The 18,781-nt window shown below is 42.1% G+C and overlaps 1 protein-coding gene across 3 annotated transcripts in view; it reads left to right on the forward strand.

Annotated features, from left to right (window-relative positions):
- The window catches only part of LTK (leukocyte receptor tyrosine kinase), a 107,188-nt gene that overhangs the window by 79,166 nt on the left and 9,241 nt on the right, over positions 1 to 18,781 (forward strand). For all 3 annotated transcript variants that reach the window (XM_026849359.1, XM_026849357.1, XM_026849358.1), the window contains 14 exons: positions 412 to 568; positions 1,421 to 1,603; positions 2,142 to 2,240; positions 2,738 to 2,890; positions 3,618 to 3,728; positions 4,373 to 4,559; positions 5,383 to 5,473; positions 7,838 to 7,902; positions 10,465 to 10,594; positions 12,611 to 12,708; positions 15,310 to 15,402; positions 16,005 to 16,106; positions 17,660 to 17,794; positions 18,155 to 18,245. In XM_026849359.1, coding sequence (XP_026705160.1) covers positions 412 to 568; positions 1,421 to 1,603; positions 2,142 to 2,240; positions 2,738 to 2,890; positions 3,618 to 3,728; positions 4,373 to 4,559; positions 5,383 to 5,473; positions 7,838 to 7,902; positions 10,465 to 10,594; positions 12,611 to 12,708; positions 15,310 to 15,402; positions 16,005 to 16,106; positions 17,660 to 17,794; positions 18,155 to 18,245 — 1,695 coding nt within the window. The remainder of the gene's footprint in view (positions 1 to 411; positions 569 to 1,420; positions 1,604 to 2,141; positions 2,241 to 2,737; positions 2,891 to 3,617; positions 3,729 to 4,372; positions 4,560 to 5,382; positions 5,474 to 7,837; positions 7,903 to 10,464; positions 10,595 to 12,610; positions 12,709 to 15,309; positions 15,403 to 16,004; positions 16,107 to 17,659; positions 17,795 to 18,154; positions 18,246 to 18,781) is intronic.

Raw genomic sequence — 18,781 nt, forward strand, 5'->3', positions numbered from 1 at the left:
CTCCCCTTCTGTCTCTCTTTGTCTTCTTTGTCTTTTTGTCTTTTTAATTTAAATTCTTTATCTCTTTTCATATCCTTGATCATACTTGTCATTGTCACTAAGCTAGTTGAACTGGTTCCTCAGTTCTTGACAGTTCAGGTCTGGGAATCACACCAGGATCCCACTTTAATACTGGCAGTCCTAAAGAAAAATTAAGTCCCCAAACCTTGGTGTTCAGTTAAACAGTTACTTTTGCACACAGGAACACGATGTAAAACATTTTTGTAATGAATTTAGGAAACAATCAGTAGCATTGCACTGGCCTTGGGCCACTCTTCTTTGGCATGCTTTCACGCTTTTTGATGAGTTTGTGTGAGTTTGCTTATCCAAGGGATGTGAAGTTTTTCTGATGTTTGATGGGGGGTTTTCCAGCAGAAGGATGGGATTTTCGAACCTTTGCTCATCGCAGCAGGAGGAGGAGGAAAAGCCTACCTGAAGGCTCAGGACAGCTCCCTGGATGATGCACCCCTGGAGCAATTTGAGAACAACACTGCAGTACCTGGAGTCAGCGGGAGGACTGGGGCAGCAGGTGAGACATTAAAACCACACAAGGTCTGAATCACAGGGATGAATACACACATTGTCCTGTAGGCATGAAGTGAGAAGCTTCTTTTTGATCTCTTGGAATTTTTCTGTGGCAGAAGTTAGAGATAGGTTGGTAGTCTATAACAGATGTCTTCTTATATGGTGTGTCACCACTAAGATAAAAGAGAATGCATAGGACAGGTGATGAGTGCTCCAGCGGAGGCTATAGGAGGACTCCTCTCTTCTGTGAAATAGCTCAGCAAAAATTATGTTTGGGGGATAGAGCCCACTCCATAAGAGGAAGACTTTTCCCCTCTTACTCCCCTGAAACCCTAATAACAAGAAATACATTATGGAATTATACTAGAAATGGCAGCTTTTTTTATGATCTTGTAACAGCTGTGCCTAGAAGCCATTCCTGAGACAAAAAAATCCAGTGGCTCTCCATCTCCTGCTGTAACAGACTTATAGAGTGACCACTAGAGGGAGATGAGGAAATCCTGTTTAATTTTACTTCCCCAGGGAACTCAGCATCTCACATGACTGAAAACCCTAACCAGTTATTCCAAAGGGGAGTGGTGGGCTCCTTATTTCCCTAACACCACTAGAAATTGGTGCTAAGGTGCTGGTTATGCAACACATACCACAGGTTGTGCATTAGATTTCCACTTTGTAACTACCCGTGGCAACAAGGAGCTTGTCTGTATATTCTCTTAACCTTAAAGAGTTAACTTGAATGCAGGCATGTAAGAAATTAATAAGGGCCAATCTCTGTCTCTACAGTATCTCTCCTACTTTCCTCTGCTTGTGCTTCCCTCACCTGTTCCTGTTTTGTTTTCTCAATCTCTGACCGAAGGTGGAGGTGGAGGGTGGCAAGATGAGAGTCTGCTTCCTCAGGCTGGGAAATCCCTTCTGGAAGGTGGAGAAGGGGGTCAAGCTTGTCCCCAAGCACTAACCAAGCTTCAGTGGGCCACCTCTGGTGGCTTCGGTGGGGGAGGAGGTGCTTGTACTTCTGGTGGAGGAGGCGGAGGCTATAGAGGTAAGTGCTAGAGGGATAGTCATGATGTCTAATTTTGTACCCTTCAGAGCATCTGCAGTTAAGGGCTAGAGCTCTTAGGGCAGAGGTACACTGCTGCAGAAGGTGATTCACAGATACTTCAAGCTGAACAGTATGAAACCTGCCCTACTCCCCACCACCTCTCTTTAATTGGGGAAATCAAGGTTATAGAAGTGTTCCTGTGTCATTTAGTATTTGAAAGGTGTGCTGAATCACCCCTTCATTCATTCCCAAGTTGCCCAGGGAAAATGTTCCATTTCTTTTTTTCTGTTTAAAGCAAATATATTTTTAACTTTCTGAACTGAGAAACCTACACTGGAATAAGTCAGTTCACTAAGCTTGGTACTGTCTGGGTCAAGTGAGCATTTATCCATCGAGGACATTATACATATTAATATCACTGGAAGGTTGCAGAGTGACCCCAGGTGATAAGAGCCAGGAATGAATGCAACACTTCGGAGGCATCACTTTTTTTGCAGCGTGCAGCAGTGATCAGGTAGCCATTCTCTTCTTTCCCCAGGGGGCCATGCCTCTGACAACGATGATATCACAGCTGGTGGGCAGGATGGAATCTCTTTTGTGAACCCCATTGGAGAGATCTTCTTGCATCCCCTGGCAGGTACAACATACTTCTTATTCCTCTTAGTTCTTTTCTTCCTCCTTTTTCCTTCTTCTCTATTTCTTCTTTCCTGCTCCCTCTTCTCCTGTCTTTGCTGCCTAATGCATTTCATTCAGGCATATTTTACTCTGCAGGTCAGATCTTTAGCTGTGGTTGTTTCTTTAAATATTTCTAGTGTTCTAGGACCTTTTTCCTCACAATCTCTAAGCCAGGAGAAACACCAGTCATCAGGTTCAACTGCATATCCTCAGTCCCAGACATTTCCAGATTTCCACAATTCACTTCAAGACCTCTCTTTGCTCAGAGGACCCAATACCTTCTTCCATCCTGGCCCCCATCAGGTTTCTGACGTGTCCACACTCTGTTGGACTATCTGATCTCCTGCAGAGGAGGAGAGAATTTGTGTGCCTGCTGGGTCTGGGTTTTTTTTTTCCTTACCAGAACAAGATGGGAAAAACTGAACTAAGCCCACCTGTTGTGTCTAATTCCTTGCTCAGCCATGGAGAGTCACGGTGAGGTGGAGGTTCAGATCTATCTTAACTGCAGCCACTGCCACTCAGACAACTGTAAGCGGGACCCTGACACCAACCTGCCAGTCTGCCAATGTGAGATGGGGGCTGTGCTAGCCAATGACAACGTCACCTGCACTGGTAAGATGTGAAGTTTTAGCCTCATTGGATAACATCTGTATTCTTTCTATCACCTCTCCTGGTTTTTGTGATTGTCAGTTCCTCAAGTGAGAGCTAGTGGCTCCAGTGAACGCGGTGTTATGAGAAATGTCAGTCAAACGTACGACTGAAAATTCCTGATGTCCTTTCCTTACACACTGAGCTGCATCTCTGTCATCATCTCCAACATTCAGGTTTCGATTAGGTAGAAGGTAAAACACCCATAAAGAGACACAGTGTAAATTTCCTGAATGGGTACAGTGTATCAGATATTTAAGCGTAAATACCCCTCTGGTATAACATACCGCCTACTGCTGAGTTATTTAAGCCACAGATTACTTCCTTCCACTGTGCCTGTTCAGCTGATGCCTGGTATTCATCGTTATTTCCAGATCCAGTCTTTTGGAACTCCAAAGCATAAAGGCTGTAGAGTGTTACATCTTGTGAGCAGTGATATTACCCCCAAAAAATTAAGAATGGATAAGAAACCCATGATTTATCAGTTAGTTTTCTATCTTCACAATATTTTTTAAATTATTTAGGTTTTTTTTTCAACCTCCAGGGCTAGAGGGATTTGCTGTAATTTTTATAAGATGGCCTGGCCATGATCTCTGTATTGTTTTCTGAAATGGGAGCAGCCCTCAGAGGGATGGTTTACAGCAACTCTGGTTGCTTTCTGATTAATGCACCTCTATTTTTCTTTTTCCAGTGCCCCAGGCTCCTATCCCAGAGGGACACCTGCCTCTCCCACTCCTCCTAGCTGTGGTGACTGTGATTGTGGTGCTTGGAATGATCCTCACTTGTGGTAGCCTATCTATCAGTAAGAAACGCTTACTCCTTATCACCCTTTGACGTGTCTTTTCCCAGCTAAATTAGACAAAAGGCAACCACCCAACAATACACCACTACTTTTAATACTTAAAGCTAGAGTGTTGTGGTCTCCCAAGTGGATCAGAGGGACAGGGAGAAAGAAGCGATAGAAAACATCACAACCCCACAGTTAGGCACAAGCATAGCCCCAAAGGACATTACCAGGACTGCTCTGTCCTGGTATTTTCTACAGAGAAAAGAGCTTGGAGAGCCTTCTTAGCAGGTGTTTCTGCAGCAGCCACTGCTATATAGGCTGAATTCGCAGTCTGTAATTAAACATATAATTCATTCAGGGAGATGGTATGCTTTTCGGGACTCGATGCCAGCAAGATGTCTTGTGGAGCACCATTTCCTCAGCCAATATACAAAGATCAGAAGAAACCTAAGTTGCTCTACATTACTAAGACTGTTTGCATATCCAGTATTAAATCACTACAGAATGTGGAAAAGAGCATGATACTCGTGAACTAAAAACACTTCTTAAGCATTTATAATTATGGAGTTGGTTTCTTTCTGTTCTGTGTGGCCAGCATTATCTTGTCTCTCCAAGTGTTGATCTTGTTTGTGCATTTTTATTTGCCTCCTCACCTGCAGTTTACCACCTTAAGAAGCAGCAGCTGGAAGGAGCCAGGGCACGACTTCAGAGCCCAGAGTATAAACTGAGCAAAATCCGCACATCGACCATCATGACAGATTACAACCCCAACTACTGCTTTGCAGGGAAGGCTGCCACCCTAAGCGAGCTGAAGGAAATCCCACGGAAAAACATCTCTCTGCTTCGGTAAGGTTTGCTGCAGAGCTTTCTTTCTGGCACAGGAGAGGAAAGGCAGCCTGAAGCAAAGGCAGAAGTAGGGCTCACATGCTTGTTTTACTCCTCATCAAGTATCCAGGACAAGAAAACAAGGGCCACCTGCCTGACTAACTGGAAAGCACCTGGTCTAAGCCAGCCAAAATATGGTAGACGTGACACTATGTTCTATAAGATATTTTGATTCCACAAGTTCTCAAACAGAACTATAAGTTCCTGGGTCTCCTGTTCCATGCTCCCACACAGAGCACCTGTTCACCTCTGTGTTTTCATATGATGTGCTGGATGACACTTGCCACCTGGCAGTAACTCCCTTCCAACCCAATAGCAGTATTTCTTTCCCAGCATTTCCTGTCACAAGGAAATACATGCTGGGTTGCTCTTTGGCTCCATACCATCCAGATGATATTGATCAAAGTTATGTAAGCTTTAGAAGAAAAAACTTGATAATTCTTATGTGCTGTCTCCTGAAGACGTCAGTTTGCAGCTATCTCATTCTGTTGTTCTCCAGCTCTTTCTTGCCTTGCTGTTGCCGTACTTGGTGATTGGGCCCTAGGATTGAGCAGGCTGCTTTATTTGTTCAAAACCATTAAGGACCCAGCCTCCCTGCTTTAGTGACAGAAAATACTGAGAAGTCATTTTCAGAAGCTTTGAGATGAAAACAAAACTCTGTTGTTGAGTCCATCTACTACAGCAGGTTCTAATCCTATTCTTGGACTGGATGAAAAAAAGAGCTCGGCCAACGCTGGATCCAGGGGCATAATATCATCTGTTATCTCTTTTTTCTCTCTTCCAGGGCACTAGGACATGGAGCATTTGGTGAGGTTTATGAGGGAACTGTGGTAGGCATTGCAGGGGATCCCAACCCTCTTCAAGTCGCTATCAAGGTCAGTACCCACAAATTTCTTATACAACAATAATTACCCATAAGAACCATATTATCTTATTATCACATAATGACATATGCATGTGTGTGGTGCAAGTTTCCACGCATTGCTGCATCCAGGAATTCTAAACTTTGATTTTTAAGCTGTATGACACGAGGAGCAGGCTGAAAGTAAAGCATCTGTCTTGTTTGCTGCATGCCTAATGGCTGTAAGTTGTGGTGTAACTAGGAGAAGAATCTAAAAAAGGCAATCTGTTCTGTAAGCTCCATTGCTGTTGCTCAGGTCAAATAGAATCACTGCCCTCAGATGGGAAGTTTTGTGAATTAGTCACCTGGAGACTGCATAATATGATTAGTTAAAATACAAAATTCTTTATCAACATAAACAAATATAGCTCCCTTGAAATCAACACAGAACCAGCAGTTCACCCCAGCAGAGAATCTGCCACAATGGCTTTTCTGCCACAATGATTTGGAGATCTGAGTAGCCAAGCCAAATAGAAACTTAAGGGGAAAAAATAGCAACAAATAAAATTTTGGGGGCATTGTGGACTAGAAGGGGATTTCTAAATCTTACCTAAAGAAAACCCTGGCAGAATGTTAGTATGAAGCATTTATGTGACAGCAAATAGCAAACATCTACAGTAATGCTTAAATATTATTACTTCTGCATTTCAGTGATTTTAAGTGCTTTTTCCTGAGTTTTTCACATGACATTATCATATTTAAGAATTTGTATTGTTTCTCAGTTACCTTTCCTTTATACTGAGAGTAGTGTTTGTCTGCCATATGCAAAAATTTCCTATTATCGCACAGCGTTAAATATGCTGCTGTGAATATTTATTGTGATATCATGCTAATTTCTATGGCATTAATGGCAAGAGATAACAGTCTGGTTTTCTGTGAAATTACTGCTGTTGCCTCAGGATTTGTCAGTTACTCAGCCCCGAAGGATGCTCATAGCCTGCTTTTGTTCTTTTATAAGCTTGTGACTCACAGAACCAAATCTACTTCTATGAGTTCAGCCCAAAACGTAGCGCTCATTCATAAAAAGAAGTTCTATTGTTATTTGTTCTTTCAAAACCCTCTTTAAAAGAAAAAATGAAAGGATCATGCATTATGACACTTTGTTATGAACTTCCCTGTGCCACTGAACAAATGTGCATGTGTATGAAAACCCAGAACAGACACTAGCAAGCAGCTGTAACTGCCCAAGCCAGTTTCACTGTCCAGACTGGAGGAAGCACCACAGCACAGTGGCAAACAGAAGCAGATCAGCATGTTGTTCACTTGTGATAATCCAAGGAGAATGTCATCAGTTTTGACAGTCTCAGCAATGATGGCTACTTGTTAGGGCCCTGCCTGCCCACCTGCCCCTTTGCTCACCCTTTTCCCCGCAAAGTGACACCCTGAACATCACCAAAAGGCTGCTCTTCTCCCTGCTGGAAACTGGTAGAGTATGGGGGCCAAGCTGTGACCATGCTCACCTTGCTTCATGATGGAGCCTATCAGTCCTGATCTGACTTTGCAGAAGAAGCAGATGTAGACTGGAAATAAATTTAAAAATATATTGGCTACATACTCTACATATTGTTTGTGGATATTCCACCAATTTAATAGATCATCTGCGCTGTCCTGTGTGAAGCAATCACTTCTTTCAGATAACATAATGCAACCCTGTCTTCTGTAGCCCATGCTACTGATGGCAAGACCTGTTTTCTCCATCAGCCTCAGCACGCTAGGCAGTAAATGCCCCACCTCTCTGCATGCAGTTTGGCAGCAGGGACTACACACAGCCGTGGCCAAACCGTCCCATAACGTTAAAACAGTGGGCACAGTAGCGGGCGCTGCTTCTACTGCTGCCCGCGCTCCCAGTTCGTGGTTATCAGTGGCAGACGCTGTCTAAATCTGCTGGCAAGAGAGAAAGCTATACGGCCACATGACACAATTATTTCAATCATGTGGCTGTATGTGTCATATGACACAGAAGACATATAGAAAAAGGAGAATAAATTAACACCTGTCATTTTAAAGGGCTTACTAGACCCATAATTCCACACCTAATGCCTTTCTTGATGTGTACCTGAGGCTATTTTACTCCAGAACACTGCATAAATTTAAATGCACACACACAACCCCCCCCCCCAAATAGGTCACCAGCTTTCTCTTCTAACTTTAACGACCAAATGAGTAACTGACAGTCCAATAAACTGGGTACTGAAAAGATGAGCCCCTCCTCGTAGATTCTTGAAGTCATTCACATGTTACATGCTCATTCTATTTATTTTTTTTTTTCCTTTGGTGGTCACCTAAATGCTCTCAATACTTTGGTGGGATGGTCCTCACCATCTTTACCTCTCAACAGACACTGCCAGAAGTCTGCTCTGAGCAGGATGAGATGGATTTCCTGATGGAAGCATTGATTATCAGGTATAGTTTAAGGTTTTTATATTGGTGGTGGGCAGGGGGGAAAAAACATATTGTAGGTAATAGGAATCATTTATCCACTTGTTTGGATTCAGAGAAGAAATCCAGAGTTATTTTTCACCAGATGGCGTTTTAGTAGTATATGAATTACTGGTTTCAGCTACTTGTTCATCTCAGACAAGGTAACTGAGGTTCTTTTGTCGCACATCTCTTGTGGTTTAATGCCAGTAGGCAACTCAGCCCCACACAGCAGTGAGATGGGGAAGACAATCAGAAGGGCAAGAAAACTCATGGGTTGAGATAAAACCAGCATAATAGGTAAAGCAAATTCTGCTTGCGCAAGCAAAGTAATGTAAAAAATTCGTTCACTGCTTCCCATTGTCAGGCAGGTGTTCAGCCATTTCCAGGAAAGCAGGACTTCATCATGCCTAAGGGTTACTGGGGAAGGTAAATGCCAAACTCTGAATGACCCCCCTTTCCTCCTTCTTCCCCTGGCTGGATGTGCCGAGCACGACGTCACACAGTGTGGGACGTCCCTGGGGTCAGCTGTCCCGGCTGTTGTCCCCCTCCCAACTTCTTGTGCCCCTCCAGCCCACTCATGGGTGGGTTGGTGTCAGATGCCTTAACGCTGTGTAAGCACTGCTCAGCAATAGCTAAAATATCAAGGTGTTATCAACACTGTTTTGATCACAAATCCAAAACATAGCACCATATGAGCTACTGTGAAGAAAATTAACACTATCCCACCCAAAACCAGTACAACATCTCAACAAAAATTTCTGCTGGATGGTTCTGTTGGTCATGAGGAGCAAAAGGAGGAGCAAAAAAGGCACATTTTTCTACAAACATGTTCTGCATTTGAAATGTTTTCATTTTCAAAGAATCCCATGGCCTTTTACTAAATATAAATCCTGTCCCAACACTCTTGCTAAAACAAATTTTCAGTGATGAAATGGAAAGCAATAGGAAAGCTCAAGATGTTCAGCCTCTGCAAGACTAGCACCAAGGTGGTACAACACAGGCTGTGCCAGGGAGGTACATTTTCAGGCTTGGAAGCTAGGGCTTAAACTGTATTCTCTCTTTGCAAATAAAAGTAAGAGTTTTTATAGGAGCAGGTTTGGCAGCTAAAGAAGGAGAAAGTGCGAAAAGCTTTTCCCACTGTGGCTTTCAGTCTAAGTCTTTTCAGTCTAAGGCTAAGCGTACGTGCAGCCTTTTTGCTTTTCTTATCTGTGGAGCTGTTTGCCATAAGTAAGCATTCTTTGTAGCGGAGGTCCTGGGCTTTTACCTTTCTTTGCACAAAAATAGCTGGGTGAGACACTCTGAAAGTGCTGTAGGTTTAAGGTAGTAAATATGGCTCTGTGTGTGTAGCTTGCAGAGCTGGAACACAGCCCTTCCTTCTCCCGGTGTGGCCACTTCTCTTAGAGGTGTTCTGGCTCTTGATGTCTGTGCAAGCTTGACAGAACCTTTATAAGGTCCCATCCGCACAACCCTCTGACAGTGAACTCTGAGATCTATAAAATCTGCCTGGAAAAGGTGACAGCCAGCCATTCCTATTACCACCTGTACTTTAAGTATTCCAGTCTTGGAGTTTACCTAATTAACCCAAATCCATAAGCTTCAAACAATAGTATAGTCAAGGGTGACTTTAAAATACTAGTATAGTTGGGGATGATTGCAAGTGATTAGAACTTACTAATTTTTAATTTGTGCAATACAAAGTTCCTCTTCTTATTGTCTGGCCCAGCTCATACCTAGATGCTAGTTTTCTGCTATTAAAGCCTGAATCTCATGACACAGTGCCACTTCCTAAAGTCTGGAAGAACTTTGGCAGCTGAACAGGAGGTCACACTGATGTATGTTTTATTTAAAGAGCAATTTCAAACGATTCACTTAGTAGCATATGACTCTTTCTCTTTCCCAACTTCCTTTCCATTTTTAGTTCCTGTATTATCCAGGTAATCACTCTCCAAGGAAGATGGTGCTTTCTAATGACTGAGCTTACTGAGCTTCTTGACAATCTCAGCTTTCTTTTAAGAGGCAGAGATCCATCACATAAGCAGCTGCTGCAGTAAATATTAGCTGAATCCCGCTTTGGCAGACTAGATACTGAACTGAATCCACCAATTAGACAGCAGTATATTTAACATAACCAAAGCTGAATTAAAATCCCCACTGGCTGGGATTTTCTTTCAGAAATGTGAATAATATTTGCATATTTGAAGTGCTTAGCTTTCTTTTCCCTCTCACATCACCCCTATATTTCAGTCAGCATGTCCATTAAATTTTCTCTTTGCAGACAGAAGGCTCTGCTTTGCTTTCAGCTTTTCATACCTTCTGTTGAAAGCTTTTCATGGGCAAAGCCACGTATAACCCCGATCTTGGGGCTGTCATAATCAGAGAGGCATTTTGATATGGCTGAAGCAGGGATTTGTTTAGTAACTTGTACTGCATCAGGATTTGCTTCAATCCAAGTCGTCAAAGCTCAAGGCACAGTGAGTGTGCTGGGTGTTGGCCAGGTACTAATGTTGTCTTTCTATTCCATGTTGCTGTTATCTTGGTTTTCAGTAAGTTCAATCACCAAAACATCGTGCAGTGCATCGGCGTTAGCCTACAGACGCTGCCTCGCTTCATTCTGCTTGAGCTCATGGCTGGAGGAGATATGAAAAGCTTTCTTCGGCAGAATCGACCCAGGGTGGTGAGATAACTTCCCTGCTAGGCTTGTGGTTGATTATAGTATTTGTTATTTTAATGATAAATATTGGATTTTGCAAATTATCTCTGATTTCTAATACTATATTGCTGCCAACCAAGTACAGTGAATATTTGGAGTTAATTTATGGTTGGACTAGATGATCTTCAAGGTCTTTTCCAACCTAGATGATTCTGTAATTAGTTTCAGTGTTCTTATAATGAATAGCTTATTTCAGATATGTGTTCTTGCTTCTCAACAGTGTGATCCTGGGCACCTCTGTTAAATAAATATATATCTCTGGTTGAGTAGAGACTTAAAAAAAAAAAGAGAGTTAGGCCCGATTTTACATTATTTCTTGTTGTATTGATGTTTCTATGCTGGCTGCCTACAGGGGCAGGAGGAGGCTGACTGGTGCCTTATGTACTCCCACAGCACATGATGCAGTTGAACAGCTCCTCCTCCCCACACACACATACACCCCAAATAGTTCTGACAATATAGCTTCATGTGTGTATAATCCTATGCTGGTATTAACATGTTGTTGGAAGATCGAGCTTAATCTCTTCCTCATACAGGAGTAAATATACTAATTAAAATGCACTTACAGTGGTATAACAGCACCCAGATGGAGGAGTTTGTATATCTTTATTTTTGGTATTTATAGTGAAAGTGGTACATTTTATGTGAGTGGATAAAGTCTGTGGGCAGCAGAGAATAATAAATACTCTTATTTGACTATTATGTATAGCAGTAATGTAAGGAACAATTATTTTTAAAATATCATGTGAAAGCAAACCTGCTGCTATGTTAACTGCTATGCTGGCGGATAGCAAATACAGTAGTTGAAGTACCCCTTAGTACTCAAAAAACGTCCCTGTACACATTTTCTGAAAATAGAACTAGCCCCATCATTAATGTATTTCACAACAAATTTCCCTGGCTGCAGAGAAGATGCGTGTCCATCACAGTCTTCTGACAGAGGAATGCCAGAGCAGAGCTAAGGTCTGGAAGTTCTATTTCTCCTCCTTACTCTTGCTTTCCTTTCCAGAAATGCCTACTTTTATAACTGCAGTTCTCCCTGGCAGATGTCCAAGAGCTTTGTACAATAATTTGTCTAGCCAATTAAAATGGTGCTCGGTGGCTATAGTGTATGTTTTGTGGTTTGAGCACGAGAAATTACAGCAGTAACAGCATCCAGGACCAAAAGCAGCCTTAAAGAGAACAATTTACTTGAGATATCACAGACTTTTGATCAGCAGTGTAGTAATCTCTCCCTCCCCTTCCTGAGAGCAATACAGAAGTTCCTGGAGAAACACCAAGGAAATTTCCCTGTGGGGAAATAAATGACAGGATGAAAATAAGCAGGGCTCCTGGAGAAAGACTTCTTTATTGTTCTTAGGGAAGTGCAGGTGGAGAAGGGCTAGTACCAGTCCCCAGGTCCTGTGGCAAAGCATCCCTTTTTTGTATACGGCTCCTGAGGGTAATCTCTGTCCTTCCACAAGGCTGGATAAGTTGATGAATGCTGACTGCTGGTTCAGAGATGTGCACTCGTGCTCTCTCTCTCTCTCTGAGTTCATGTGCTAATTTCCATTGATAATTTATTAACTCACTCTTTAAAAATGGGTGGGTTTTTTTTCTCTCCCATCTCACCTTTTAAACTTGCCGGTCTTTCAATTTCACAGACTCCAACACCAGTAGGGAATACTTGTCTCCCACCTCCTTTACTAGGCTACTCAGGCCAGGCCACAAATCTCTCGCCAGGTTACACTCCTGCACTGTGCTCAGGAGAAATGAAATCTCAAAGTTTTTTGGCTTAAATACGAGTTTACTCATTTTCTAACGCTTTACTTTCATCTGCTTATATTCCTTTTTGCTCCTGCCTTGTTTAACCCTTCCCCCACACTGTACATATGTCTCTCCCTTTCCCTGCTTCTGCCTCCATCTGATTATCCCCTGCCTGAACTATATTCTTCTACTCTGCTATTCTTCCCTCATCATTTTCTGTGTGTCCTTTTGCAGAATCAGCCATCCACACTAACAATGCAAGACCTGCTGAACATAGCTAGGGACATTGCCTGCGGCTGTAAATATCTGGAAGAGAATCATTTCATCCACAGGTGAGGAGAAACACTCCCTTCTGATATAACTCAAGGTGTGTGAAGCTCACACAGTTCCTATTTGCAGTGGATGAGACAGAACTAATCTCCAGGGGGGGAGACAGAGATTTTCTCTTGTGCTTAGATGGCCGGGCCAGTCTCACTGGTATTTGGTAGGAGTTAGTCTCTGCACCTCTCTTTGCCGTGCTGGGGAGAAAGGAATCCTTTGTTCCCAGTGACGATTTTCAAGTGTTAATTTCCAGGTGCCTACAATGTAGACACATTTGAGATTAGCCCTGTAGTCCACTAGATGGTAGTGTCACTCTGTGTTAGCTTGTAAAACGAAAAGGGATCATTTCTCTCTTTTCTCATTTCCCTACCTTGACTTAATGTTTTCCCTATCCCATCAGCACCCAGGTACCTGATATGTGAGCCATTGACTAGAGGAGGGTAGAACAGGGATAATAAGAGGTAAAAACACGACTCTAAGCTTCCTTTCCAGCTCAGCAGCTGACCTGCTGTGTGATCTTGGGGAGCCCCTATTTGTCTGTTCACGTCTCTTTTTCATCTTTTGTCGAGAAAAAAATGTTGATATGTCAGGCTTCAAATAGGAACAAAATATTATAGAAGAGGTGAAGGTGATTATGGGGAGTCTTTTAAAATTCCCAGTTGGATATTGGACTCCTTTGTTTCTGATTAAGTGTTGTTTCAGCTCATGATGTTCCCAGGCATAGTATAACAATTCCTTTCTGAGCATGAGCTCCATGCTGAGTTCAGCCCTTGTCTGTAAAGGAAAGGAGAGGTCTGCACACAACAGGGTCACACAGGCTCTAACTAAACTGACATGCAGCCTGGAGTTATGCAAGCAGACAACTGATTCACCCACACGCCCAAGCACGTGTATGTACACATGACATTGCACAGAGCAAAGAGGCAGAGCTAGGCAAGAGTGGGTAGAGGCTGGAGAAACTGAGCAAAACAAATGTCAAGCAGCAGTCGGAGCAAGAAACCATGAGGCTGAGATATGGGATATGTTACGGCTTTATGATTAGAGCATCTGAGACAGTTTCCTTTATATTGTAACAATAAATAAATTCCTTTGAAAAAAAGAATTAGAGTCACTAAAAAAGAGCAGTAAGAGCGTGCAACAAGTTTTGGTTCTGGGATCGCTTAATAAGTACACAAGGGGTCAGTATTCTAATTGGAAACTTCAGAGTTAATTGCTACAGCATTATTTTTTTTAAATCCTTACTGGAATAGTAATATCAAACTCCACCCACCCTGATCTATTGAATTTATGATAAGGGCCAATTTTTGCTTCTGCTGCAAGAAATATAGTGGAAACCACAGACATTTTCTCCACAAGCGTTTTATATAACCAATTTTCATTCCTGCTGTCAGGTAGATGTTCCCTGTTTTTTTTTTTTTATCATATGTCACAGAGCCCAGCAGTCATCACATAAAGCTTCTGACATTTACGTCAACAAATGTAAAGGCCAGCTGTTATTGCTCAAGACCAATCTCCATTTCAGGAGAGAAATGGAAGAAACTAGTGCTTGATTCTTTTAGCAGCAGCATATCCCTTTTTAAAAAACTCTCTGGGTCAGGTTTTGTGCTGTTAGATCTCTAGTATATGCAACCTGGGAATGCACTTGTTTTGTTTTAGCCAACAATTTAAGAAATCAGTACAGAAGGAATTTCATTCAGGTTGTGTATTAGTATTTGTTAGTGATGTCAGTGTTACTTGGAGTGGGTTGGGAAGAAGGTTACCATTTCAGGCAACAGGTATCCTAGGGGAAAAGGTAGTGTAGTGGGACTGTGGAGATGTCTCTAAGGGCAGGTCTTGTCATCCAGGAGTCATAGCTGATGATGGAAGAGAAAGCTGGGCTTGACGTCCAAATCCTGAGGGATTTTTCAAGGCTGGCAGTGGGAAGAAACATATGAGTTGTTCCAGGAGCTCGTTTTTCTTGGCAGTCAACAAGACCCCCACAGTGCTATGTTTTTTAATGAGTTCCTTTTCACAATGCGTATTTAAAATGAACAAAAATCCTTCAGTCTTGGCCATGCAGTCATTACTGCCATTTGCCACAAGCTAAACCTGCACCCAGCAAATGGCTGTTCCCATATGTAGCTTTGCTTGGTTCCACGGGAGATATCCAGAAGCACCAAAACAACAGTTTACGGAATCTGGTCTCACACTGACTTTTCAGGCAGTTTACTAAGACTGTGACTGCTGGAGACACTGCTGAGATGTCACTCTTAAAAAAAAAAAAAAAATAGAGCAAGAGAGAAATTGGTTGTAATGCTGTTGAAGCAGAAGAGGTTGGATCTGTTCCTGGTCTGACACTGACCCTGTTTTCTGCCTTAGCAAAACAGCATATGAATGTGGAATGATCAGAGAACACTGGGTGGAAGATGTAATATAAATGCAGGTTAGGAATTGTGGTTCATAAAAATTACAGTTTAGCTGACATTATTTCTTATTTTTAATAAGGCTTTTCTCATTTATGTAAAGATGACTCAACTAAGACTTGCAGGGCTGGGTCTGATATTCCTTCTTTATTCCTTTAGCTAGTTAAGAGTTTAGAATTAGAAGTAATAATTTTTTTTTTCTTTCTTAAGAGATATAGCTGCAAGGAATTGCCTTTTGACCTGCACTGGAGTAGGACGAATAGCCAAGATTGGTGACTTTGGGATGGCCAGGGATATTTACAGGTAAGTGAAAGGCCATTTCAGTTCTATGAATAACTCAATAATCTGTGTCATTTTGACCAGTTTGAACTGTCTAACTGAATCTGAAGCAGTGGAACTGTCTATTTATGTGTCTGAGTTTGATTAACAGTTAACTACCTGGTGTTACCAGAGTGTAAATTAACACATCTATGCCTATTAGCCAATGCATTTCAACTGTGTTTATTCCAGACTGGGCAATAGAGAACACTGCGAATACACGTGGACACTAAACCAAGCATAGGCAAGTTTATTAGATAGTTGATCATAAATAAACTTAAATTTAAAAAAAGCCTACCATAATTCTCAGTTTATGATGTCAGTAAGACTTGCTGCATCAGCAAAGCATTGACAAATCTGATGTCTTCAGCTGTGCACCTACAACATGCTCGGTTTCCCTCCCAGTTCCAAAGAAGGTATAAAATACTGCTTCAGTGCACTGTTGGTGTTGATGACTTTTCCTTTTTCTCACTTGGCCCCCATTGCTGCATGCAGTCCCCAGCTCTGTTGCTGTGGTGATAAAATCTTTTATGTATCTGAGCCCTTTCAGACTGTGTGACATTTTCCATGTGTTTTATCTTTGCCAGAGCAAGTTACTACCGCAAAGGAGGAAGAGCCATGCTTCCTGTCAAGTGGATGCCACCAGAAGCTTTTCTAGAGGGCATTTTCACCTCCAAGACTGATACCTGGTAACAAATGTCTTTTAAGCACTTCTGCTACTCAGCGATAAGGGTCAAGAAATGTACTGCTCAAGAAAAAAAAAAATATCTGCTCAGCAGGAACCTTTAAAAAATGACAGAATTTCCCGAAAATTATTGGAAGACTTCCCTCTGCATTCAGTAGAAGCATGGCTAAAGAATTCTGACTACAAATTAGAAGATCTAATGTAAATGGAGCTAATAAAAATTCACTGTACATAAATGCAGAGTATCATGTGAAGACAATAAAGAAGTGAAAAGAGAAAGAAGTTTAGATTCCCAAGGAATCTTATATATTATAATTCCCAAGGTTCCTCTGGATCCATCATCACTTCATACTGAGACATATTTTACATAATTATCTTTCTTGATTCATAATTTTTTTTTAATCAGTTAAAAATCCAGACAAATGCCATCAGACATTTCACTCAACCCTCCGTATCTGCCCCTCAGTTTCTATCGGTGATGAGTCCTGCTTGTATGTCTTGTAAATGACTCTGTACCACCCAGGATTACTCTTCTGTATAATCTTTTTCTGTTGTCTATAAAATTACAGCAGATTTAATCAGAAGTCCTTGCTGGTTGCTGAGGAAACAATATTTATATATTGATTCTTCATGTAACTTGATCTTTCTTTTAGAGAAGCACTCCCTCAGCAGTAGCACATTCATGCACAGGTGTTGGGGAATGGAAACTTTCCATTTGCTTAAGAACACGTCTCTGCCTGTACAGTAATTTCTTCAATACACTGTACTGAGACATTCCCTTAAATGCCACACTGACCCAGTTTCCTGAAGTTGTTAGTGATGCCGGAAGACAAGGGATTGCTTATCAGTGCCTAACTGTGAGCAGCCAGTACTAAATATTTTGAAGGAAAGTGCTACAGTTCCTGTAATAGCCTATTATAAGTAACATGTGTGTACTGGAAATTTCTTCCACCTTTGCAGTAAATAGTGACTCTTAAAAGTCTGACCCTGCTGAAGTCCTGGCAGGACCCTCCTGACTCCCCTGGCTCTAATTCATGCATTATTTTGAGTGACACTGCCTGACTGACCTGAGGATATAAAAAAGGAGAACAACTGTATCATGACAAAAATAAGTGCTGTGGCCTTTCAGTTTCAATGGATGTCTCTTTCTTGATTTTATTCTTGAGCATCCTGTTCCCAAACACTGATTCAAAGATCTTGAGTCTTCCCAAGTAAGGTAGCAAACTCCACACCAGATGTAACAGTTCTTGTCAGTTGGACTAAAGTGTGCCCTGGCATTTCCTGCTCTAGAAATAATGAATGCAGCAGAAAGAACAACTTCAGAGTTATTCACATATTTTGAAACTGCTGCAAAGCTAGTTCTGGAACTTAAGCAAAGGTTTTGATTGATTGCTTTTCTATATCGAGGTTGACTCATAATCACGCTAATTGCACGTTACTGTGGTCGGCCTACAGCTTCGAAAGGTTGTTGCTGTGGTGTTACCTACACAGCTTCGTGCCAGGTTTGTGGAGCACAAATGAAACCTAATTGGTATTGTTGGCTGGTTTCTGACACAGGTCCTTTGGTGTCCTTCTGTGGGAGATTTTCTCTCTAGGCTACATGCCCTACCCTTGCAAAACCAATCAAGAAGTTCTGGAATTTGTCACCAGTGGAGGAAGAATGGATCCACCAAAAAACTGCCCAGGACCAGTGTAAGTATTTCCTTACTCCCACAGGCCAAGGGATAGTGGGTATCAAACAGGTTAGACACAGGCAAACGCACACTGTCAGTCAGGGAATGGTGAGTGCCCCCAATGTTAGGTGGGTATTGTTGAATGTCTCTTGAGCCACTGTCTCTTGTGTACAGCTTAGACTACAGGATTCGCTTTAAGTAGTGGGCCCCTAATGGCTCGGGATCCAAGGATGCAGAAATGACATGTCCCCTTTTGCTCTCCTCCTAGAGGGCCACGTACTGAGTGCAGTTCCTCTGGATCCATCATCACTTCATACTGAGACATATTTTACATAATTATCTTTCTTGATTCATAATTTTTTTTTAAACTTATTTTAAGGTACCGGATCATGACACAGTGCTGGCAGCACAGTCCAGAGTATCGGCCAAACTTCTCCACCATCCTGGAAAGAATCAAGTATTGCACACAGGTAGGTCTGTGGTATCCAGGTGGATGATCATCCTTGGAATGCCAGCTATCCAAAGGCACTAGCTTTAGTGCCCAAAACAAGTGAGGAGGCCTGACAGACTAATCTAATCGCTTTCCTAACTGTGGTGGTGCTGTTGGCTCAACTGCTCTTTTCATTTGGGTTTTCCAGAATCCATCCTCACTCTCCCATCTTCAGCCCAACCAAAATGAGATTATACTGTCCCTATGCAAGTGGATGCTTTCAGCTTGTTCAGTAGCAAAATGTCCTTCATTTTGTGATGCAGAGGTATTTAGGATCTCTTTCAAGGTCCATATTCTGACCTTGTCTAATGTAACTCGAAAGCCACAGCTGAACAGGTATGGAGTGGAGGCGGGGAATGAGATGGCAGGGCGAGCTCACCATCTGGTAGCACTTTAGAGCCATAGGCCTGAATGCAACATCCTGAGGGAGAAATTATATACGAGTGGCCCCCAGATTAGCCACTGATTTCAGTAAAGCACAGCCTCTGCTCAAAGGAAGCACATAAATGAGAGAGC

The sequence above is a fragment of the Athene cunicularia genome (assembly GCF_003259725.1).
Source record: "Athene cunicularia isolate RWA chromosome 5 unlocalized genomic scaffold, athCun1 chr5_part1, whole genome shotgun sequence".
Taxonomy (NCBI): domain Eukaryota; kingdom Metazoa; phylum Chordata; class Aves; order Strigiformes; family Strigidae; genus Athene; species Athene cunicularia.